This window comes from Leptopilina boulardi, unplaced genomic scaffold (assembly GCF_019393585.1).
Source record: "Leptopilina boulardi isolate dan_hultmark-lab unplaced genomic scaffold, ZJU_Lbou_2.1 LbouV2_341, whole genome shotgun sequence".
Taxonomy (NCBI): Eukaryota; Metazoa; Arthropoda; class Insecta; order Hymenoptera; family Figitidae; genus Leptopilina; species Leptopilina boulardi.
In genome coordinates, this window is record NW_026137909.1 from 4222533 (window position 1) to 4248765 (window position 26233).

The following is a 26233-nucleotide window of genomic DNA, read 5'->3' on the forward strand; positions in this document are numbered from 1 at the left end:
TTTTGAAAAATTGTGATTATTCATATTCCAATGTTTAGGAAAAAATTAAGTTTCAAAATTTATCAAATATAGAATATTTGACAATGTTTTTAATTTTTTTTTTTTCAAATGTGAATTAATTATTACAGATGTAATACACGCTATGGAAAAAAATTGCGAACATTTTTCAAATGAAAATAATTCACAACAATTGCAATTTCCTTTATCTAATCAAATTTCCAATTTAAATGATGCAATGGAAATTTCAATTGACGAACATGATGATAAATCATCACTTCTTCCACTAAGAGCAGTAACAAATTCTTCCACATTATTGGCATCAGTTGTTTTACCATTACCAAACTTGTCCAGTTTACAAGAAACAACAATAAATTCAGAACAAAATGAAAATTCCCTAGAAACAATGATAAAAATTGAAAATCCCGATATTCCACCGACAAATTTAACATTTTTTACAAAAGATCCTTCATTTGATTTAACTACATCTCAAATGGAGGAAATAAAAAAAGAAAATTTAAATGATCCTCTTTCAGAATTACAATCAAATGTAGAATTAGAAAATTCAAATAATTTTTCAACAAATGAAATTAATATTACTCAAGATCCTTTATCGCAATTGGAGGGAAGTGAAATTTTAGAAGAGAGAATTAAAATTGAAAATCCCGATATTCCATCGACAAATGTAAATTTTTTTACAAATGATCCATTATCTCAATTGGAAGTTATTGAAGAAAGTATAAAAATAGAAAATCCCGATATTCCATCGACAAATGTAAATTTTTTTGCTAAAGATCCTTTATCTAATTCGAGAACAAATCAAATGAATTCACAAATAAATGTCGAAAATTTCAATAATCCTTCGACAAATTTAAATCATTTCGTTGAAAATTCTTCAATTCAATTGGAATCAAATGAAATTCAAATGGAAATAAAAATCGAAAATCCGGATATTCCAGCGACGAATTTAAATTTTTTCGACGAAAATTCTTCAATTCAATTGAAATCAAATCAAATGAATTCAGAAATAAATGTCGAAAATTCCACTATTTCTCCAATAAATTTAAATCATTTCGTTGAAAATTCTTCAATTCCATTGGAAACAAATGAAATTCAAATGGAAATAAAAGTTGAAAATCCCGATATTCCAGCGACGAATTTAACACTTTTCGATGAAAATCCTCCATTTCAATTGAATTTAAATAAAATTCCACTCGATAGAATAAAACAAGAAAATTCCGATAATCAATCAACAAATTTATTATCTACAATTGAATTGGAATCAAATGAAAATTTACAAGTTGACAAAAATTTGGAATTAGAGAAACAATTATTTATTAATACAGAAAATTGTGTTCCTCAATTATTGGAAGATGAAATGGAAATTGAAATCGAGGAACACGAAATAAAACCATTTATTGAAAATAATGAATCAGAAATAAATAATTTAACAACGTCAATTCTTCGAATACGTAACGATCTTATTGGATTTCAACAAGAAACGGAAAATTCAAATACAGAAATAAGAATAAAAGATGAAATAATTGATTCGTCATTTAATATTGAGACTGATAATAATAATCATCAAACCAAAGATAATAATATTGAAATAAGAAATAAAAATCACGATGAAATTAGGAAAAAAAGACGACGTGATTCCAATGAGAATATCAGTGATTTTAGAATAAAGCAAGAAAATATTGAAATTGATGAAAATTTCACAAGGCCAATTAAAAGAGAAAGAAATGATTCAACGGAAACAATTGAAAATTATTCTTCATTATTAAATTTCGATAATGTTAAACAAGAACCAATTGATCATGAAATAAGAAATTATTCCAATTCTTTTGAAATAAATGAAGAGAAATCTGTTATTTTCAATGAGAATAGAAATTTAAATACATCATACGATTCAGATTTTAGTGATTGTTCAACTGATGATTATGACGATACGATGTTAACAAATAAAAATCTCAACACTTCCAAATCTTCTCAAACGGCTGTGAAAGTACCTGAAACAAATTCTGTAAATAATATTAATAGTGAATTACATTCTATGAGTGGAAAATTAAGTAATGATTTATCAAATGAAAAAAAAAGTGATGGTAGAAAAAAAGACAGTAGGGAAAAAGAAAAGGAAAGAAATAGAAAAGAAAGGGATAAAGAAACGGAAAGTAGAAGAAGAAGAAGAAGTAGTAGTTATTCAGAACGAGGAGGAAGAAGAAAAGATTATAGAAATGGAGAGAAATCGGAAAGAGAAGGGAGAAGAAAAAAAGAAGACGAAGGAAAAAGAAGAAAAGAATCCGAAGGAAAAGGAAGAAAGTACGATGAAGAAAAAGTAAGAAAAGAAGATGAGAGAAGAAAAAAAGACGAGAAAAAAGATTCAAGACGAGAAAATTATGAAAAAGAGAGGCAAATTAATAAAGAACATTCAAAAAAATCCACGGAATCAATTACAAATGAATTTCCAATAAATCATCAAGAAGCAACGTGTTCTAATTTTAATAACGAAAATTCAAAATCAATGGAAAAAGACACGTTAAGAATTGATTCAAGATTTCGTAATTACACTGGAGGAAGAGTTCTCGTCGATGATGAATTTCCCGAATCAAGAGAGAGATTTACCAGAACAATTGATACAGGAAAAAGATTTCCACCACCACCACCACCACCTTCTGCTTACAGATCGAATATCACAAAAAATAAACCCTCGGAAAATATTTCCCGAGAAAGATTTCCATCAGACGATATTAGAACGAATAAACCAATTGAAAAGAAAAAAATTGGATTAGCAGAATATAGAAACAAAAAAAAGGATTTGGACACAAGACCACCATCATCATCATCATCAAATAATGAAAAATCAACGAATCACGGCGATGAAACTGTTCCACTTACAACATTCAGACAATATGGAAATCGAGTACAAAATTTTAGAACCGAACCCCCTTTAAGAACACAAGAATCCAATGCCAATGTTGTGAATCCAATTTTCAATGAATTAAGAACACAACCTCAGGGAATTAGAACGCAAACAACAGCTCCGTCTGATCCTCGATTAGCGAGACAATTTGATAAAACTTCGTTAATTCCCGGTACGATTCCACCCTTAATTCCAGGAACAATTCCGCCATTAATTCCCGGTTCGGTTCCTCCATTAATTCCCGGTTCTGTTCCTCCATTAATTCCCGGTTCGGTTCCTCCACTAATTCCCGGTTCAGTTCCTCCATTAATTCCCGGTACAATTTCACCGATGATGCAAGGATCTGTTCCATCGATGATTCCAAATCAAATTCCAAATGCAATGATTCCCGGTTCGGTTCCATCGATGATTCCAAATCAAATACCAACAGCAGGCGCGACAGCGTATCCATATATTGGAGCAGGTGGAATGATGAATTATTTCTTCATGCCTGGTGGATATTTTCCTGGTATGTATCAATTTCCCTATGGCACTCAACAATCATTGGATCCGAGAATAAATTCATCATTTCCAATGGCATTTCCAATGAATATGCCAGGAGTATCGTCAACGGAAACTAATCCTACTGCCGGTACTAGCAATGATAATAATTTAGATACAGAATTATCGCCTAATGATAAAATTTTGGGCAAAAATGATGAAATACAAAGCGGTAATAATGAAAATCGAGTGAAATTAAGCAAGGAAATTGTTGATATTAAGGAGAAAAATAAACGAACTGCAACGTGGATTAAGGAAACAATGAAAGCTAAACCTGATATTATTAAAAATCCTATTCATAAATCACGTGACGATAGATCAAGAAAACGTGATAAAGGAGAAATGAATAGAGATAAAGGAGAAAATGATAAAAGAAAAGAACATAGAAATAATGAAAAAATTAATGAACCAACAATAAAAATTGAAAAGAAATTACCAACGGAATTTGAATCAGAGGATTTGGGTGATCAGGTGTTGATGAAAATTTTCTCATGGGGTCCACAAGTTTTTTTTAAGGTAAATTATTATTGTTCTAATAAAAGAAAAAACGAAATTTATTTTTAAAAAATGTAGATTTCTCACTTATCTATGAAGACAGGAATTTTAATGTATAAATTTTAAAAATTTTCTGTACTTTTTAAATCTGTATTCAGTATATTAATTAAGAAAAATATTTACAAAAACAAAAAAGTATAATTTTGAAAAAATACAATTTTTTAATATCGATTAAATTAATTAAAACATCTTAAGTTAATTTTTATTATCTAAAATTAATATTAATGTTTAAAAACAATAATTATGTATGATTTATGTTTTTTTCAGAATAATGCGCTTGATATTCCTGAATTGTATCTTAGGAAACAACTTCTATTAAATTATGAGGAATATATGGAATATAAAACAATGTTTTTTAAATTAATTCTTTATGTACTTACTTCACAAATGCAAGAATCATTCAATGCAATGGCGGCAGATGTTGGAAGGTACGTGGTGTCAATGTCAAAAAAAAATGTTAAAATAATAATTCAGTAGTATTTAACAGGCCTCGGATTATACGACTTTTTCGACTATTTTCGACTTATTTTAATAAAATGCGACTAATTCGACTTTTTTTTACATTTTTTAAACAAATTTTTAAATAAAATATATTTTTTTTTAGTATAAAATGTAGATCTTCTTCTGATCTTCTTCAATTCAATTATTTAACAAATTTTTAACTAAAATTCTTCACTAAATTAATTATTTTTTAATAATTTTAATGAAATTCATCAGAAATTCAATTATTTTAAATTATTTTTCAATTAAAACTTTTATGAAATTTAACAATTGTTTTTATAATTTTAAAAAAATATCAAATAAAATTACCAAAAATTTTTAATTCAAAATCAAATAAAGTTCAATTATTTTCAAAAATTTCAATTTAAGGCCAGGTCCAAGTGAGGCAGCGCCATCTACATTAATACTAAAATTTTGGAAAATTTTCAACAGCCTTTTCTTGAAAATAAGATGGTAAAATGCTTTTTCCTTTATGGATAATTGATTATTGGCAAGATATACACCAGCTAAAACTTTTTTTGAGTTAAAATAATAAAAAAATTTCATGTCAATAAATTAAATATGAGCACTTTTTTCACAAAAACTGTAACAGTACTTTCTCAGAAATTACAATCAAAAATGCAATTTCCATTTGGAAAATTAATAAACGCTAAAAAATACACGACCTAAGATTTACCAATCACGAAAATAAGAAAAAAAAATTTTATTAAATATTTAACATATTGATACTGCTTTACTGATTGTGACAGCCCTTTGGTAGATTATGTATTTCAGGTGGTTAGCAACAGCGCCAATCTCCTCCTTTCGGCAAAACTGCGAAACGTCTGGTGACATATATAACCTGCCAAACGGCTGTCATAATGAGTAAAATATGTTATGTTAAAATACTTTTTTTGTTATTTTCGTGATTGGTAAATCTTAGGTCGTGTATTTTTTAGCGTTTATTAATTTTCCAAATGGAAATTGCATTTTTGATTGTAATTTCTGAGAAAGTACTGTTACAGTTTTTGTGAAAAAAGTGCTCATATTTAATTTATTGACATGACATTTTTTTTATTATTTTAACTCAAAAAAAGTTTTAGCTGGTGTATATCTTCCCAATAATCAATTATCCATACAGGAAAAAGCATTTTACCATCTTGTTTTCAAGAAACGGCTGTTGAAAATTTTCTAAAATTTTAGTTTCAATGTAGATGGCGCTGCCTCACTTGGACCTGACCTTAAAATCAACTAAAATTCAAAAATTACCCAAAATTTCAATTCAAAATCAATTAAAAATTCAATAATTATCCAAAATTTCAATTCAAAATTAATCATTATCAAAATTTTTAACCAAAAATCAACTAAAATTAAATTATTATTCAAAATTTCCATTGAAATTCAATTATTTTCAAAAATTTGAATTTAAAAGTTTCTAAAATTTTCTATCGAAAAATTTTTGAAATTTAATAATTTCAATATTATAACTCTCCGGTAATTTAATTATTTTTTATAATATTTTTTAAAAATTCAACTTTCTGAAACCATTTTGCAATTAAAATTCAATTATTTTCAAAAATTTGAATTTAAAAGCTTCTAAACTTTAATTAATTCTAAAATTTTCCATCGAAAATTTTTTGAAATTTAATAATTTCAATTATAACTCTATGGAAATCTAAAACCATTTTTCAATTCAAAATGGTTTTCAAATTATTGTATTTTTGTTCGCAATTTCTAATAAATTTTTTAGTGAAATCATCAAAAATTGTTAATTAAAAATCACTTGAAGTTCAAATTAATTTTAAAAATCTCAATTGTAAATCTTTGAAAATTCAATTACATTTAAAAAATGTTATCTGAAATTATTTGTATTTTTAGTTTTGTAAAATTTAATTATTGTCTGAAAATTAACAAAATCTTTTAAAATTCAATTATTTCTAAAAATTTCAGCTTTACAACCTTCCAAAAGTATTATTATTTAAAAAAAATTTTGATTTTAAATTCTGTAAAATATTTTTATTAAAATAAAAAAAAATCGACTTTTTTTAGAATATAAATCGACTAAAACGACTTTTTTTGTTCCTTTAAGTCGATCCGAGGCCTGTATTTAAAAAATTTTTAAATGGAACTTGGATTTTTTTTTTTAGAAATTTATTAATATTTTTTGAAAATTTGTCTTAGATTCTAAAATATTCGAAATAAATTTTCTTTATAATATTATTACAGAAACGTACATATATATTTTTTTTCTTTTTACATCGATTTATAAACTTTTGAAAATAAAATTTATTTTCTAGTTTTTATAAATGCCGCATGCTTCCGGATATTGGTCAGAAAATAAAAATCAAAGATTCAAAATTCTACCTAGTGCCTTTATATTTAAAAATTAATGTACCAATCACAACAGATGTTATCCCTCCGGCTGTTGGAGATTTACTCTTAATAACGATAAGCAATAATTCTAAGAAATTGGAAATTTTTGGTTATATGGAGAAAATAGTTATTGAAGGTAAATATTTAAATAAAACAATTATTTATAATTATTATTTAATATTTATTACTTACAAACATTAATTTTTTATTTTCAATTTTTTGGTAAATTTTGCTTGGCAATATTATTTTAAATTATTTATTTCAAAAAAAAAAAACAAAAAAAATACTAATGCTTATTATATTTCACCAAAAATTGTTACGAACTATTTTTTTGAAAAAATTTTATGATTTTTGTTAACCGTACAATTTTTGGCAATTTTTTATAAAATTTTAAATATTTACCTTGGAATTTGAAATTTAAAGATGAGTAGCATGGGAAAAAAATTAAATTAACATAATTAAACATTAATTAACAACAATTTATCATTAACAAAAGCATTAATAAAATGCGACTTTTTTTTACATTTTTTTCAATTTTTAAACAAAATACATTTTTTTTTAGTATACAATGCAGATATTTATTATATCTTCTTTATTTCAATTATTTAACAAATTTTTAACTAAAATTCTTCACTAAATTAATTATTTTTAATAATTGTAATGAAATTCTTCAACAAATTCAATTATCTCAAAACAATTTTTCAATTAAAATTTTTATGAAATTTAATAGTTTATAATTTTTAAAAAATTAACAAATAAAATTAACAAAAAAATTTTAATTCAAAATCATATGAAATTTAATTATTTACAAAAATTTCAATTATTTTTAATGATTTTTATAATATTCTTCGATAATTAAATTATCTTAAAGCATTTTTCAATTGAAAACAATTTTGCAATTCAATTTTTGTATGTGATTTTTAATAAATTCTTCATCAACAGAAATTACTAAAAAAAAATTCTCTTATTATAATTATTGCCTGAAATTTAACAAAATCTTTTAAAATTCAATTATTATCAAAAATTTCAATTTAAAAGTTTCTACAATTTAATAATTTCTAAAATTTTCCATCTAACATTTTTTTTTTGAAATTTAATAATTTTAATTATAACTCAAAATTCAATTATTTTTAATGATTTTTATAATATATTCTTAAAAAATTCAACTATCTGAAACCGTTTTTCATTTAAAATTTTTTAAATTATTGTATTTTTATCTGCAATTTTTAATAAATTGTTTTTAGTGAATTCATTAAAAAAATTTAATTAAAAATCACTTGAAGTTCAATTAATTTCAAAAATCTAAATTGGAAATCTTTGAAAATTCAATTATTTTAAAAAAATTGTTATCTAAAATTATTTGATTAATTATTTTTTTTGTTCTGTAAAATTTAATATTAATGTCTGAAAATTAACAAAATCTTTTTAAATTCAATTATTTATAAAAATTTCAACTTTAAATTTTCCAAAATTATTAATTAAAAATAATTTTTATTTAAAAATCAAAACTAAAAACTATGACAAAATTTTAAATTAGAATAAATTGCTTAAATCAATTTATCTTAGTTCGATTCTGAAATATTCGAAATAAATTTTCTTGATAATATTTTTATAGAATTATTCTCGTTACAGAATTAATAAAATGAATTTAATATCTAATAACCTTAGTTATTTGAAGTAAAATATTTATTAACCAATTCAATTTTGTTAAAAGAAAAAAATCGACTAAAACGATTTTTTTTGTGCCTTAAAGACGATCTGAGGTCTGAAAATGTTTTATGTAATTGAATTTTTGAAAAACTTGATTAAAGTTATTAGAAATAATTAATTTAAATAGAAATTGAAGTTAAAAATTTGAGAAATATTATCCAAATAATTTTTGCAACTAATTGAATTTCAGAAGATTTTTAATTAAAACTTTCGTAAATTAGAATTTCGATATTTTATAAGCTTGATAGAATAATTAAACTTTGGAGAATTTTGAATTGGACATTTTTTTAAATAATTGAATTTTCGAAAATCTTTATTAAAATTATTAAAATTAAATTTTTCAATTTTACAAAATAAAAAAAAAATTGAAAAATTCTATAATAGAAAAACTAGTTCAGAACATTTTACTATAAAGATTAAAATTTTGTTTAAGCATAGAACCAAAAAAATTGTGATTTTTGTACCATATTAGTCCCGTTTGAGTGGTAGGTACAACTTTAGATAAAATATGATGTAATAATACATTTTTTTCTTCTTTTAACTAACAGAACCAGATTGCAGTTTATGGAAATATGTAACATATTTAGTGTCAGTTAAAGAACAAGATTTTAATATACACAATAGCACTATTTCTGAGGTAAAAATAATTGTAAATATTCGATCTTTTCTTGAGAAAGTTAGAGCAATTTCACATTTAGAATCATCGCCACTACTTCCATTTATATTACAACCAAAAATGCAATTTACAACACAAAAACCATTGGCATCGGATTTTTTCAATAAAACTGATTTAGTCTATCAAGACACACTCGATAATCAACAATTGAAAGTGGTTGCAAAAGTAATGAATTCATATTTGAATAATGAACCCGATGTATGCCTCGTTCAAGGATCTGCTGGCACTGGAAAATCAAATGCTATTGTCAATATTATTTTTCAACTTTTTGCCGCACTTAGGACTGAAGAAGAAAAAGCAAATTTTCGACTTTTGGTCTGTGCAGCGTCTGACGCTGATATTGATTGGCTTTTAACTCAAGTTAGTAAAGGAATTGAAGAATTACAACTGGAGAAGGAAGGTGAGAATATTTTTTAATTTACTTCATTTTTCGAAACATATGAATATTCTCAACATTGAATTTATTAGAATTTTTGAGGTGTTCAATTAAAAATTATCGAATTTATATTTAATCAAATTTAATTTCTATTTATCCGAATATTCATTTAACAGTATTTTATTCAACTGAATTAATTTTTCACAAAATTCTTACTAAACAGAACTCTTATTTAACCGAATTTTCATTCAAGAGAATTTTCATTCGAACAAATAATTATTTAACATTTCTAATTAGGCAAATTTACAAATGATATAATTTTCTTTTTAATCAAATTGTCTTTTTCAAAGAACTTTTTTAAAAAAAAGATTTGGGCGAAAATTTTAAAGTGGATCAATCAGAAATATCAACAAAATTGTGAATGATCAATTTTAAAATTGTTTTCATTAACAAATTTTTTTTTCAAATAATTCAATTTTCAAAGATTTTATTCAAAATTCTTTTTAAAAAAATTAAGTCCTTTAAATCAGGCTTCACAGCATAAAATTTACTAAAAAAAAAAGGGAATAGGGGAAATTTTATTTGAAAAAAAGGGAAAAATAGGGTAAAATCTAAATGTATATTTTCCTTAACCAAAATGCTTTAAAGTTATTTTAAATTACACTACCGGTGAAAATTTTGAGACCATCCATTTTCTTGATGAATAAAAAACATCTTAAAACATAGAAAGTATGGAAACCAACTGAAGCATTCATAAGCTCTCAGTCCGGGGATTATTAATATATTATGTAATTTCTTATTCTTATTTAATTAAATTTACGTGATACATCGATTCTGAGAAGCAAATGAGTTCAAACATGTGGTCGATAAATGGTAAACATAAATGTTTAGGGAAGTATCACCCACATTCTATTATCTTTAATACAAAAGAAACAATGGTATTGTCAAAATTTAAAGGGACATTATATTCTTAATTTCTATTATTCAATATAATGAGACACGTGCTAACTATATTACCAGATAAGATTGTAAACACGTAGTAAAATTTATGAATGGAAATACGCTAGTATTTATCTTATTCTTTTTTTTTTGCTTTACCAAATTCTATATCTATATTTTTATATTCTTCTCTTTTATTTTTAAGTTATTTGTCGCTTTTCAAACTAAATTAGAGGAATCTTTCCAATAATTATTTAGTTTTTTTAGCTTTTGTTATTAACTTTTAAAATTCTTTTACTTGTTTAAACAATTGACTGTTTATTGTTTCAAAGAATTTTATGCTAAAGAAAATAATAATAAATAATAAATAAAGAATTAATTATTTTTATTTAAATTCTGAAAATAACAATCAATCTGATAATATTGCTGCTTTGTTTATAAAAACGACTGTGGGTCTTTCCTTATTACTTCTCTCAATTCTGAATAGAATAAAATTTACTTGGATTTAATTTAATATTTATAAACAAATAAAAATAAATATTAACACACCTTGGTTTAGTGATTATATCACTTGTTAATGAAGTTTGTATATTGGTTTTATAGCTTTGAAAAATCTACAAAAAAAATATGAAATAAATTATTTAAAGATATTATAAACTTTACCTAACAAAACTTTTAGGGTTAGTTTCTCCTAACTCTATTTTTAAATTTTCTATTGTTGGTATAAAAAGATTAAACTTTAATGACCTATCATAATTCAACAATATATTGTCAAACTATGACGTATACATTCAATTTCAATGGATTTATCACTGAAAAACCCTACTAGATAATTAATTTAAATAAATTAATTATATCCTATTCTAGCTATTTCTTTGGGTTGTCAGGGTCATCTCTATAGTTTAATCTTTCAAATTGTCATGTGGATCGCCTATTGCAATGCACATGGCATATAAGAATATTAAACAAGAATTACGATTTAATCTTTGATACCACTCTTGGACAATCAATAGTGTTGGTAGAGATCGTTAGAAAGCCCCTGACCATTGATTTTCCGTGGCTTGACTTAGAAGAATTGTTTGTTGATATTGTTGTTGTTTTGTTAAATAATAATTTATTTGATTGAAGATTTGGAAAGTCAGTTGTGTTGGTAGAAATCTTTCGAAAGCCCCTGACAATAGACTTTCCTCCTCGACAATTGTTAATTGTTAATTTGAGAAGAACCAATCGTATTGGTAGAAATCGTTAGAGAGCCCCTAACAATTGGTCTCTCAAATATAACAATTCAAAATAAATTTTATTTTTAATTACGATTTAATCTTTGAAATCTTTCTCGCCCAGAGATGCAGATCGCTTAGGTAGAGATCGTTAGAAAGCCCCCAACAATCTGCAACTCTCAAGTTTGAAAGACTTGACTTTGTAGATTTGTTACTCTGAAATTTCCTTATATTAAAATATAAAAGAAAGCTCTTACCAGTATAAACTGTTCAGATCAAAAGAGACAGAAACGTGCATTTACTCGGCTTATATAGTTGCGTCCCTACCCTTAATTTTCTGGGGTAAGTAAAATTCAAAATGTGCAAGTGTGTGAGTAAGGAATTTCAAATTGATTGAGCGAAAATCCGCGAGTTTCCTTCACCACTTTACGCAAGGCGCTTCTCCCATGTATTTCTTACCGCCAATTTCTCCTTCTATTTGGATTTTTCGCGGCGTCTATTTTCGAATAGCCAATTACATTTAAATTATTTTCAAAGGACAGAGATATTTTTCTCTCTCTAATTCCGTTTCTAACGTTCGCCAAGAACAATGCCATTGTCTACCTGTCAATCATTTTTCTCTAACTGATTTTCATTTTCTAAAAACTTTAATTTCTCAAAAAATAATAATTCTAAAATTATTTAACTTTTACCATTAATTTTTAAATAATTTTTACTTTAATGCAACATAAAATTTTATTCAATTATTATTAATTTCAGCAATTTATAAAATAATTTTTATTATTTTATTTTCCAAATAATTTAAAGAAAAAATATAAAATAAATTTATTCTTTAAATAATAATCCATATAAATTATTTATTTATAAAAAAGAAACTTTAAATTTAAATTAAATTAATAATTCTCTTAATTCGTATTTATATCTACCTTCTCTTTCTATTATTTTTCCTGTTTATGTTTTCATTGTGTAATCTAAAGATATCTTCTCTCTCTTTCTATTATTTTCAGAAATTCAATTTATCTAGTTTTAATTTCATTACTTTGTATAATTTAATTTTTAATATTTATTCATTCATAGTTTTTAAACAATTTATAATTATTTTGTAATAAAATTTTTGACTATTGAAATACCAGTTCACAACATTTTTTTCCAAATTTTTTAAAAGATGATAAATTCATAGAGAAAAGTAAGAATTAAAGGAGAGATTTTCCCTAGTATAGTAATTAATTTTTTTTTTAATATCATTTTTAATGTTTTATACAAATCTGATTAATTTAAATTAAATTTATTAAATTAAATTTTAGAATTAATTTTCTCTTTAAAAAAAGAATTCCAATTTTCCTAATTCAGGCCTCGGATTGACTTTAGAAAGAGAAAAAAGTCGTTTTAGTCGATTTTCAATACAACAAAAATCGAATAAGTCGATATTTTTTATTTTTAATAAATTTTATTAGTTAATAAATATTTCATTATTATTTACATTAATTATTAGAAATTAAATAAATTTTTTCTAATTCTATAATAAGAATGTTTCACAGGAACATTTCCATCAACTTTTTTTGTTAAACTTCAGAATTAAACTATGACAAATTTTCAAGATTTCAATTAAGTAGGACAAATTTTGAAAAATAATGATTTAAATTTACTTTAAAGGAAAAAAAATTCCAAGTCATTGTACAAATTATTCGAATTCAGAATTTTAGCAAATGTTTTAAATAATTAAATTTTTGAAAGATATTGATTAAAATATTATTGAAAAAAATTAATTTATTAATTGAAATTGTTATCAATAATTTGAATTGCTGAAAATTATTGACAAAATTTTAAACAGTAATTGAATTTTAAAGAATTTTTAATAAAAAAATTTGAATTTTGAAAAATTGAATTAAAATAATTGAAATAATTAATTTAGCGAAGAATTTAAAACAAAAAATTTTCGAAGTAATCGATTTTGGATTATTGCAAAGTTCAGAAGATAATTGAATTTAAAAAAAAAATTAATTCAGAAATGTATTTATTATTGGAATTTTTGAAGACTTTGATTAAAGTTATCAGAAAAAATTAATTCAACAAATAATTTAAGTTAAAAATTTGAAATAGGGTCAGCCTCAGATCCTCTTCAAGAGATTCTAAGTATTATCCCATTTTTCATTTGTTAATTAGCAACAAAAAAACAAAGATAACGAGTATTGCAAAAAAGATTGAAAATCAAAGATGACACTCTTTTCAGTATTTTGTCTCGTATTTGAAGAAAAAGAAGCTAAAAATTCATTTTATTATTTATAATTGTTTGTTATGAATACTAGAACAGAAGCTATTTTTGATTTTTGCCTTCTGTAAAATTTTATTAATAATATCAGACCGTTCGTATTTACCCCGGAAAATTGGAAAACCGGGGTAAATCCGAACGGTATTTTCAATAATTTTGTTTTTATTTGATTACACTATTATTTTAACATTATAAAAGTACATAGAAAAAAGTTTTTCTTTCTATATGTATCCTCGTTAGTAATTAATAAGCAGAAACTTAATCTCTGTTCTCTCGAAGGAGTGTTCCACTTTTTTTTGCCAAATGGTTTGTTGATAAAAGTTTTTCAGGATCTTAATAAAATTTGGTATTCTAGGGTTTTTGGGGTCGCTGATTACCCATTTAAAGTCAGTTTTTCAAAATTCAAAATGGCGGACGAGAATTAAAAAATTCATTGGATTCGCTCGAAAATTGTTACTTGGGGGGTTTCAGGGTCGCTGATTACGAATTTGGAGTTAGCAAATTTGATCATTTTTAAAAATAACTTTTAGGAAAGTCCGCCATTTTGAATTTAAAAAATTTGACTTTTATTTTTGTATTTACATTCAATCACTCCAAAATACTTTCTGTACCAAGTTTTGCAAAAATCCGTTATGATTTGATAAAGTTAGTGAAGGTTTTAATTGTGTAATGCATTTTAATTTTTAACCTGTTTGATTTTTGTATTTATATATGATGCATTATTACATAATAGGTTTATTATCGTATTTTTTTGAGTTTTTATGTAAGTTTAACAATTGCAATACTTTAAATTTATTTTCCCTAAGATTTTTCTGAAATACAGTGGCGTTCGTATTTACCCCGGTATTTTAGGAAAGTTGCAAAGTATCGAGGTAAATACGAACGCTAAGTTTCCTGCGATTGTAATTTATCAAAAATTTTGGCTACCCCATAAAATTGTTCTATGGAAGTAAAGTAACAACTTCATGCATCAGAATACCGGAAGTATTGTCTTTTAAAAGAAAAAACTTATGTTATTGTTGAAACTTACTAAAAGCGTTCGGATTTACCCCGGCTGACCCTAATTAAAAATTGTTAAAATAGTTGCAATCACAATTGTTGAAAACAATAATTGAATTTCAGGAGATTTTTAATCAAAATTTTCATAAATTTAAATTGCTGAATATTTTTTTATAAGATTGAGACTATAATTGAATTTTAGAAAAATTTGTATTCAGAAAGTGTTTTAAATAATAAAATTTTCAGAAAAAATTTTTTATAAAAATATATTTTGTTGAAAAAAATCGAAAAAGTAATATTTTTAAAAAATAAGTCGAAATAGTCGCATTCATTGAAAAAAGTCAAAAAATGTCGTGCAATTCGAGGCTTGTAATTTTTTTGGTTAAAATTTGGATTTTTATGAAATATCACATTTTTCTATAAAATAGAGGAAATGAGTCAAAAAAAGGGAAAATTTTTTTAAATAAAGGAACAATAGTGGAAATACTGTGAAGCCTGTTAAATCTTAAAATTATAAAAATGTAATATTTAATGTCAATTTCTTGTATTTATTAAATTAAGATAAACAACAATTTTTCAAAAAATCATTTTAAAAAATGGCTAAAAAATATTTTTTATTAAAAATCGTAAAATAAAATTTTTTGATTTAAAAAGAAAATTGTTTTGTGTAAATTTTCAAAAGAAGAGTATAATTTTATAGGTGTTTATTCAAAAATACGAAAAAATTGCATAAAATTATTGTTTAATTTAATACTTTTCAACTGCTATTGTATTTCGTTACCCGTCATAGTCCATACATATCGGACTCTGGGAAATTGTGTAAATAAATAAATAAAATTGCCAAATAGTCCTTTTTTGGGTTAAAATTGCAAAAACATGTTGAAACGGTAAAATATATAAGATTTTCTAAAGGAATATTAAAAAGGATTCTGATTTTTTTTTTTGAAAATAAGTGTAAATAAATTTTTCGGTGTCGGTGACGCTATTGGAAATATGTTAGATATCACGTTTGTATTTTTCGATATTGTGGGATTTTTTTATCGTCACTGAATTAAACCACGCCCCAATTGTCAATTCTCAATTACAGTGAGTCTTAAACCATAATATTCGTCAACGTTCATTTCACGTTGAAAAAACAAGTTCTCGTCCGATCACTTAAGTTAAACAACGTTGAGCGCGGTTAGTACTTGGATGGGTGACCGCTTGGGAATACCGCGTAATGTTGACATTTTTTTTTCTTTTCCTTCTTTTAAAGTTTTTTATTTTTATTAAATAAAAAATTTTTAAATTTCTCATTAATTATTTTTTACACAATGCAATTTCGCATTTGATTGAAAATTAAAAAAAAAGAATTCAAAATCAGACAAAAAGTATGATTTTATTTAATTAGATTTGAATTCTCGCTCTTAATTTTATATATTTTTATATAATTTGCATTATTTGTTAATTGCAAATTAACTTGGAAATAAACTCACAGATTTTTAGTTGTTTAAATTTTTTTTTCAACATCTTATGTTTTATTTTAATGAAATTAAAATTTACAGTAATTAGAATGGTTGTAATTGGTCCTGACGAGGGAAAACGTGAACGAACAAAAGAATCGAGTCTAAGTCGATTTGCTAAACATCATGTTGAATCAGATGTTCATAAATATCAGGAATCAATGGGTCACAAGTCCTTACAGGAACAGGTATGTTTAAAAAAAAAAATTAAGACATAAAAAATAATTTAAATAATTTTGAATAAAAATGAAAAAGATTTAATGAATAATTCAAAAAAATTGAACATTCTTCTAGGCAATATTTATTGAAGAACAAGTTAAAAATTTAAGGGTAAGATTCGAAGAAAAAAGTTGTTCGAGTGTATATTTACAAATGAGACTTCTCAATAAGTACTATCATATTGGAAAAAGTGGCAGAATGGTAATTTGTTTTTATTAAGAGTAAAAAAAAAATCACTCTTGAAAGAAATTTATAATTTTTCTTTTCTTCTCTTTATTCAAAGGTGAAAAATATGACTCCTATGGAAAAAAAAGAATTGATTGACGATGCGGAAATTACATTTTTAGCTGGGGCAAATTTAATTTTTTCAACTATTCAAAATCTGTCTGGCACAGTAATGGAAAATTTTCAGTAATTATTGAAAAATACTTTTTTCCTTTTTTTTTTACTAAAAATTAAAAATTTACACAAGAATGTGAAAAATAAAATAATTGGTTTTTTCATTTTTTCTAGGAGAAATTATAATATTCCTGTTTGTATTGTTGATGAAGCAGCACAAATTCAAGAATTAGATACTTTAAAAGTTGTTGCATTCAAAGGAAATACGTTAGTATTAATGGGTGATAAGTATAAATTTCCGGCATTAGACATTCCCTTGGTAAGTTTTCAGTATTGAATAATAATAATAATAATAATAATCAGGGTTGATACAAAAATATTATTTTGTTTTTCCCTGATTTCCAGTCAAAATTAAAATTTTTTTCCTGATTATTGTCTAAAGTTTTTCAAAAAAAATTCACAAATTCAAAATGAAAGTTTCAATTAATAATCTCCTGAAATTCAATTATTATTTCTCAAAATTTTAACACCTAAAATAAAATTATTTCTAAATTTTATATCTAAAATTGAAATTGTTGAATAATTTAATTTTAATAATTTTAATCACGATTTTTTTTTTTGTGTAATTCAATTATTTAAAACATTTTCCAATTAAAAATTCTCCAAAGTATAATTATTGTTTAAAGCTTATAAAATATCTACAGAAATTCTAATTTATGAAAATTTTAATTAAAAATCTCCTATAATTCAATTAGTTGCAAAAATTTTAACTCTTACTCTTCCAAAATTTAATTATTTCCCAAATTTTTAACTTTAATTTCTTTTACAATTAATTATTTCCAATAACTTTATTCAAGTTTTTGCAAAAAATACATAATACCATTTTTAATTATTAATTCTTTAAAATTAAATTTTTTGTTTATATAATTTTTAAAAAATTCCAATAATTCAAGTTTATTAAAATTTTAATTTAAAATTTCAAAAATCGTAAATTCAATTTTTTAAAACATTTTTCAATTGAAAATTCTCTGAAAATTTCTATAATTCAATTATTTCTAAAAATTTTATTTAAAATTCTTTGCTAAATTAATTTTTATAATTATTTTAATAAATTTTTTCGACAATTCAGGGAAATAAAAGTTTTTTTAATTAAAAATACTCTAAAATTCTATTATTCTTTAAAGTTAGTGAAAACAATAATTTTTACCAATTAAAATTTATGAAAGTTTTTATTTAAAATCTTCGGAAATTTAATTATTATTTCTCAAATTTTTAACTCGAACTCTTCTAAGTTCAATTAATAATTGAATAATTAAGTGAATTGTTCATTCAATTAAACATTTTTTTCTCAAATTTTTATCTTTATAATAATTTGTTTAATTAATTATTTCAACAGTTTTAATATCTAATTTTTTAAATATTAAATTATTTAAATCGTTTTTTAATTAATGTTTATACAACAAAATTATAATATTTAAAATCTCAAAAAATAAAATTAAGGGAATGGTTGTTAAAATAAAACAGAAAGACTTGGAGAGACATGTATCAGTTAAAATAAAAATATCTTGAAAAACAAAAATTATGGAAAAGCTTAAATTTGAGATATTTATGTATTAAGGCTCCGAACATTCTGGTAGTAAAAGTTGAGAACAAATTTTATAGTCCAAGATGTTACATTGGATGTTGTTTCTTGGTGATAGTGGGGATACCCTTGATATAACGGATTACTAGATCTGTTTCTCTGCTCTTGGTTGATTATTTCTAAAAATCTTAACAGTAACTCCATAAAAATTCAATTATTTAAACTTTTCTGATTTTACGTGTTTTTTTTAATAGTAATCTTATGACAAATCAAATTTTGACAATTCTTTTTCTCCTTTTTGCCAAAGTTGTATAATTGTGTTTCCAAATTTCGGAATAAGTTTCTTTAAAATTCCAAATTCGAAAATTCAATTCACGAAGCTCAAGTACACAACGTTTACCAACGAAATTTTTTTTAAAGTTGTATATTCATTCAAAAATTCTATACAAATACAAAAAATTTATGATGAGAAAAAAAATGCGCCAGGAAATTTCGTACAAAATAGTGATTTGAAAAAAATATTTATTTTTCAAAATTAATTTTTAAGGTACCAGGGGCAAACGAATACCTATTAAATATTAATTATAAAAACACAGGCCTCGAATCAACTTAAAGACACAAAAAGTCGTTTTAGTTGATTTTTATTCCAAAAAAAAGTGGATTTGTTTTTTATTTTAACAAAAATATTTTACAGATTTTTAAATAAAAAAATTTTTTTTTAATAATAATCCTTGCCGAAGGATGTAAAGTTGAAAATTTTTAGAAATAATTGAATTTTAAAAGATTTTGTTAATTTTCAGACAATAATTAAATTTTACGAAACTAAAAATAATTTATCAAATAATTTCAGATAACATTTTTTAAATGTAATTGAATTTTCAAAGATTTACAATTGAGATTTTTAAAATTAATTGAACTTCAAGTGATTGTTAATTAACAATTTTTGATGATTTCACTAAAAATTTATTAGAAAATGCGGACAAAATACAATAATTTGAAAATCATTTTTAATTGAAAAATGGTTTCAGATAGTTGAATTTTCAAAGAATAATATTAAAATAGTTAAAAATAATTAAATTTCCTTAGAGTTATAATTGAAATTATTAAATTTCAAAAAAAAAATTTTTCGATGGAAAATTTTAGAAATAATAAAATTTTAGATGCCCGTGTGGAAAAGTGATGTGGGCCCCCAGCGGGGGCCCTTATGGATCGCCCTCATGCCATGAGGGCCGCATATGGATGATCCATAGGGGCCCCTCATGGAAACGACATGCTCATCGATGAGGGCGCCCGCATGGGCGATCCATGAGGGTGCCCCTACGGGCGCCCTTATGGGCCCTCACGTTTGCCCTCATCTTGCCCTCAAGTTTGCCATAAAGTTTTTTAATCAATAATATTAATAATAAAAGTTAATTAATAATAAATAAGCTTAAGTTATGAATAAATAACATATTTATTTAATAATTATTCAATTTTAAATTAAATTCTTACTCAAATTGAATTTATTAATTAACGTTCTAATTAATTAACTGTCGGATATAATTAAAAGTAATAATAAATTAATTAATTAAAAAATAAAAAAATATGTAATTTATGCATACTATTAACCGATATTTTCATTTTTCAATTAATTCATACATAGAATTAATGATTAAACGCAAACCTGAGAAATAAATAAATCTAACGCATGGGGGGAATCGAACCTACGACCTACGGACTATGAGTCTAACGCTTTACCAACTACGCTACGCACGCTACTTCAAAACGAATGCTAACTTCTTGATGCTATTTAAACTTGAAAAATACCTAACAAAGAAAAGTGCTTAACATCATTTAGTTAAAGTTAAGATATTAAATTATATTTTCCAATCAAATGCAATTTATAAAATATAATTAATTATATGCTTTATGATTATTATCATGAATCATCTCAGGTGAATTTTCAAAAAAAATGTAAATATATTTTTATTAAAAACGCGTTTTTCGTTGTTTTGAATCATTGGAAACATTCATTTTTTGTTGATAAAAAAATATTTGATTTTTGGACTTAGAAAATTTTGCTAATCGATCATGAGGGCGATCCATGCGGGCCCCTACGGTGGCCCTCATCTATTTTGCCATAAGTGTGAGTGTTATTTTCAAAAAAGTGTAAATATATTTTTATTAAAAACGCGTTTTTCGTTGTTCTGAATCATTATAAACATTAATGTTTTGGTGATAAAAAAATATTTGATTTTTGGACTTAGAAAATTTTGCTAATCGATCATGAGGGCGATCCATGCGGGCCCCTACGGTGGCCCTCATCTATTTTGCCATAAGTGTGAGTGTTATTTTCAAAAAAGTGTAAATATATTTTTATTAAAAACGCGTTTTTCGTTGTTCTGAATCATTATAAACATTAATGTTTTGGTGATAAAAAAATATTTGATTTTTGGACTTAGAAAATTTTGCTAATCGATCATGAGGGCGATCCATGCGGGCCCCTACGGTGGCCCTCATCTATTTTGCCATAAGTGTGAGTGTTATTTTCAAAAAAAGTGTAAATATATTTTTATTAAAAACGCGTTTTTCGTTGTTCTGAATCATTATAAACATTAATTTTTTGGTGATAAAAAAATATTTGATTTTTGGACTTAGAAAATTTTGTTAATCGATCATGAGGGCGATCCATGCGGGGCCCCTACGGTGCCCCTCATGGATTCGCCATATGGATCAGCCCTCATGGGCCCCCGCCGGGGGCCCCGAACTCTTGAGGGCAAGATCGTGGCTTTTTCCACACGGGTGCTTTTAAATTCAAATTATTGAAAATTCAATTAATTTTGAATTCAAATTTTTGAGAATAATGAAATTTTATTTGATTTTAAATTTGGAAAATAATTGAATTTCAGTTCATTTTGAATTGAAAATTTTGGAAAATAATTGAATTTTAATTGAAATTTTGGATAATAATTTAATTTAAGTTCATTTTTGATTGAAAATTTGGATAATTAATTTTGAATAGAAATTTTAGAAAATAATTGGATTTTATTTCATTTTAAATTAAAAACTTGGTAAATAATTAAATTTTAAATTGAAAATTTTGGATAATTATTGAATTTTAATTGATTTTGAATTAAAATTTCGGGTAATAATTGAATTTAAGTTTATTTTGAATTGAAATTTTTAAAAAATAATTCAATTTTATTGTGATATTTTTTTTTAAATTATAAACAATTATTAAATTTCATAAAAATTTAAATTGAAAAATAATTTTGATATAATTGAATTTCTGATGTATTTCATTAAAATTTTTAAAAATAATTAATTTAGTCAAGAATCATTTTAGTTCAAAATTTATTAAATAATTGAATAGAAGAAGATCTGAAGAAGATATAAATTTTATACTAAAAAAATGTATTTTATTTACATTTTTTTTCAAATTTAAAAAAAAATGTCGCTTTTTATTAAAATAAGTCGATAAAAGTCGTATTTTTGAAAAAAGTCGGAAAAAGTCGTATAATTGAGGCCTATAAACATATAATTTTCATTATTATCATTTAATATGTAATAATATTCTAATAAATTAAATTATTTTTGATAATATTAATCTTTAATTTCTTTATAACAAACAATTAAATACTCAATTTGGCGCACGTTTAACTTTGCTAGTTTGTAAAATAATTTAATTAATTTAAATTTATAAAAGTTTTAATTGAAAATCTCCTAAAATTCAATTATTTATAAAAATTTTAAATCAAACTTTTCCAATTTTAATTATTTTTAAAATTTTAATTAAAAATCTTCTGAAATTCAATTATTTCACAAATTTGCATTTAAAATTTTTTTTTTTCAATAATATTTTAATGAAATTCTTGGAAAATTTAATTATTTAAAACATTTTCCAAAATTCTGAATTCGAAAAATGTTCGTAAATCAGAGTTGAAAAATTTTCTTTTTTTGTTAATGTAACTAAATTATTTTTCAAAATTTGTTCTAAAACTGAATTGAAATATTGAATATTTGTCTCAGTTTAATTCGGGTGGTTTAAAAAGACAAATTATTGAAAATATTTATGTGAAACATTCTTTATTAAGGAATTAATAAATTTTATTTAATTTCTAATAATAAATTGTTAATAATAATAGAAATAATTAATTATTATTATATTATTATTATTTCTATCAATAAATAGAAGCAAAAGTTTTAATTGAAAATAAATTGAAATAATAAAATTAAAATAATTGAAATTTCCTGATACATGGAAACACTGTATAATTATTTGTAAAACAAAAAGCAATTAATAATAATTATTAATTTTGCATTAAAAAAAGAACATTTTTTTCCAAAATGAAAAATTAAAGGCATTCGTGAAATATTATTATTATTATGTGAAATTTTAATTTTAATTGCAGCGTCTAAAAAGATGTGGATGGGAAAATTCTTTATTTCATCGCCTATTAAGTAACTGTGATTATTTACATCCCGTAATAAATTTAAAAACACAGTACAGAATAACACCCATAATAGAACGATGGTTAATAAATAGTCAAATTTTTAAATTAAATACATTAAAAAATACAGTGGAGGAGAAAATAAAATTTCCATTGAATCCAATTTCGGTTTTTAATTTAAATCACACTGAAGATTTGGCCATGGACGAGGCAACTTTCGCTGCAACTTTAATGCATTGTATTGCACATTATGGTGATTTGCGAAGATTGTCTAGAATTATTTCTATTGCAATAATTATTTGTGACGCTGATGTTCAAGAACTTGTCGAGAGAGAAATTGAAAATAAGTGAGAATTCTTTTTTTTTGTTTTGTTTTTTTTTTTGCCTCTGAAGTTTAAAATTTTATTTTTTTTTAGATTAGAGAATGTTTTACCTGGCAAAAGGCAACTTATGAAAATTGAAGTGGGAACTATTGATAAGTTTCAAAATTATGAAGCAGATATTGTTCTTGCATCTTGTGTGAGAAATAAAAATCTTGTTAGTTATGTAGGAATGCAAAGATTGTATTCAACTGTAACAAGAGCAAAACATTGTTTAATTATTTTTGGTCGATTTGCAAGAATTGGAAAGTATAAGGTAAATTAATTTTTAAATTCATCTTTTTTTATTTAGAAAAGTGATTATTATTATTATTATTATTTATTATGAATATTATTAATTGAACTTTATTTCAGCAATAAATAAATTAAAAAATTTCAAAAGTAATTTAAATGAAAATTTATAGAATAGTAATCATTGAAAGAAAAAAACTAGAGTTTAAAATAAATTATATTTTTATTTTAGGGTTAAATAAAAATTAGCTAAAGTAGATATATGAATAAAGTAAAAAAAAAGATAAGTAGAAATTTTATTAATAAAAAACAATTTACAAACATGTAAACATAAAAATTTTCTTGATCGGTATTTTTTTTGGAAATCAGATAGAATCATCAATTCCGTGTCCATATAATAGTTCTTCCGCAGATGAAGCTGCTTCATTTTCATCACATCATCTTAAAATTTTGTAGACATATTTCTAACTACATATTATATACTCTAAGAAAATGCAAGAAAAAAAGAATCAATTTTTTGAAAGTTACAACTGCGAGTGCCCCGTTAATCCATTAACGACCGCCAGGACGAAAAATTTACCTTCACTTTGCAGCTGTTATTATATATGAAAAAATAATTCAAAAAATTCAGGGTAGCCCATTTCTAACGTAAAATTTATCGCTCTTTTCGATTCTGAAGTCCAAATTTAATTATAATTAAATCCTTAATATTTATAACAATTTTATTGCAAAAAAACATGATTTTCTGGAAATAAATTTTTATTCAAAAAATATTTTGACATGAAAAACGACAGTTAATTTGCTCCGATAACCAAAATATCGCGTCCTCGAATACCCAGCTACAAAACTATGTAGTTGTGAATTTCAAAATTTAAGATGGCGGACGACAAAATGGCGATTTTCCACTAAAAAAGATTTAAAAAATACTATTTTGCAAAAAATAATATATTGATGAATTATTTTTATTTCTGCACTATATACTTATGTTTTTGGGTCACTAAACACGAATACGGTATAAGTTTTCAAAAATTCAAAATGGCAGATCCAATATGGCGGACAATTTTTTCAAAAACTCAATGGATTTATCTGAAATTTGTTACTCGGGGGATTTTGGGGTCGCCGGTTACGAATCTGACGTTACTTTTCAATAATTCAAAATGGCGGATCCAATATGGCGGACAATTATTTCAAAAACTCAATGGATTTATCTGAAATTTGTTACTCGGGGGTTTTTGGGGTCGCCGGTTACGAATCTGAAGTTACTTTTCAATAATTCAATATGGCGGATCCGAAATAGCCTACAAATTTTAAAATTCACCGAATTTGCTTGAAAATCAATATACTTATTGAGTTTTTGGGGTCGTTGATTTCGAATTACAGTAATAAAATAGTAGATCAGTAATAAAAAATGTGTTCGATTTCAATATAAAGTGAAGTAATTCGAAATCAACGACCCCAAAAACTCAATAAGTATTGATTTTCAAGCAAATTCGGTGAATTTAAAAATTTGTAGGCTATTTCAAATCCGCCATGTTGAATTATTGAAAAGTAACTTCAGATTCGTAACCGGCGACTCCAAAAACCCCCGAGTAACAAATTTCAGATAAATCCATTGAGTTTTTGAAAAAATTGTCCGCCATTTTGAATTATTGAAAACTTATACCGTATTCGTGTTTAGTGACCCAAAAACATAAGTATATAGTGCAGAAATAAAAATAATTAATCAATATATTACTTTTTGCAAAATAGTATTTTTTAAATCTTTTTTAGTGGAAAATCGCCATTTTGTCGTCCGCCATCTTAAATTTTGAAATTCACAACTACATAGTTTTGTAGCTGGGTATTCGAGGACGCGATATTTTGGTTATCGGAGCAAATTAACTGTCCTTTTCCATGTCAAAATATTTTTTTAATAAAAATTTTTTTGCAGAAAATCATGTTTTTTTTGCAATAAAATTGTTATAAATATTAAGGTTTTAATTATAATTAAATTTGGACTTCAGAATCGAAAAGAGCGATAAATTTTACGTTAGAAATGGGCTATCCTGTATTTTTTGAATTATTTTTTCATATAAAATAACAGCTGCTAAGTGAAGGTAAATTTTTCGTCCTGGCGGTTGTTAATGGGTTAATGCAAAAAAATGTGTAAAATGGAGTTACTAAAGATTTGGAATTTTTATTATTTTTCAGGGCGACTGCGAATGGCACGATTTAATCGATAATACGAAAAATATCGCTCACATCAGTGTTTATGAAGAAAAAGAACAATTGAGAAGATACCTTCTTAAATAAATAAGTTTAGTTTAAATACCAAGAATTATTTCATTTTTTAAGTATTATTTATATATATATATTTTTTTTTCTCCCCGAAGAAATTGTACTTACGCGACACCTAAAAGCCAATATAATTGTTAATAACATACGGTTCTTTTTATGTAAATATAGATTTTAAGTATAGAAAGTCTATATATAGAAATATATGTTATATATTTCCGA

General features: G+C 24.1%; 1 protein-coding gene and 1 non-coding gene across 4 annotated transcripts in view; both read left to right on the top strand.

The window, feature by feature from the left end:
* The window catches only part of LOC127285737 (uncharacterized), a 47906-nt gene extending 21673 nt beyond the window's left edge, over positions 1-26233 (top strand). For all 3 annotated transcript variants that reach the window (XM_051311876.1, XM_051311877.1, XM_051311878.1), the window contains exons 6-16: positions 129-3976; positions 4283-4443; positions 6793-7004; positions 9127-9654; positions 16599-16744; positions 16851-16976; positions 17059-17186; positions 17289-17433; positions 23088-23473; positions 23543-23762; positions 25928-26233. In XM_051311876.1, coding sequence (XP_051167833.1) covers positions 129-3976; positions 4283-4443; positions 6793-7004; positions 9127-9654; positions 16599-16744; positions 16851-16976; positions 17059-17186; positions 17289-17433; positions 23088-23473; positions 23543-23762; positions 25928-26029 — 6002 coding nt within the window. In that variant the 3' untranslated portion in view covers positions 26030-26233. The remainder of the gene's footprint in view (positions 1-128; positions 3977-4282; positions 4444-6792; positions 7005-9126; positions 9655-16598; positions 16745-16850; positions 16977-17058; positions 17187-17288; positions 17434-23087; positions 23474-23542; positions 23763-25927) is intronic.
* LOC127285869 (5S ribosomal RNA) lies at positions 16164-16282 on the top strand. Its single transcript, XR_007843659.1, has one exon. It is a non-coding gene; the product is annotated as a 5S ribosomal RNA (ribosomal RNA).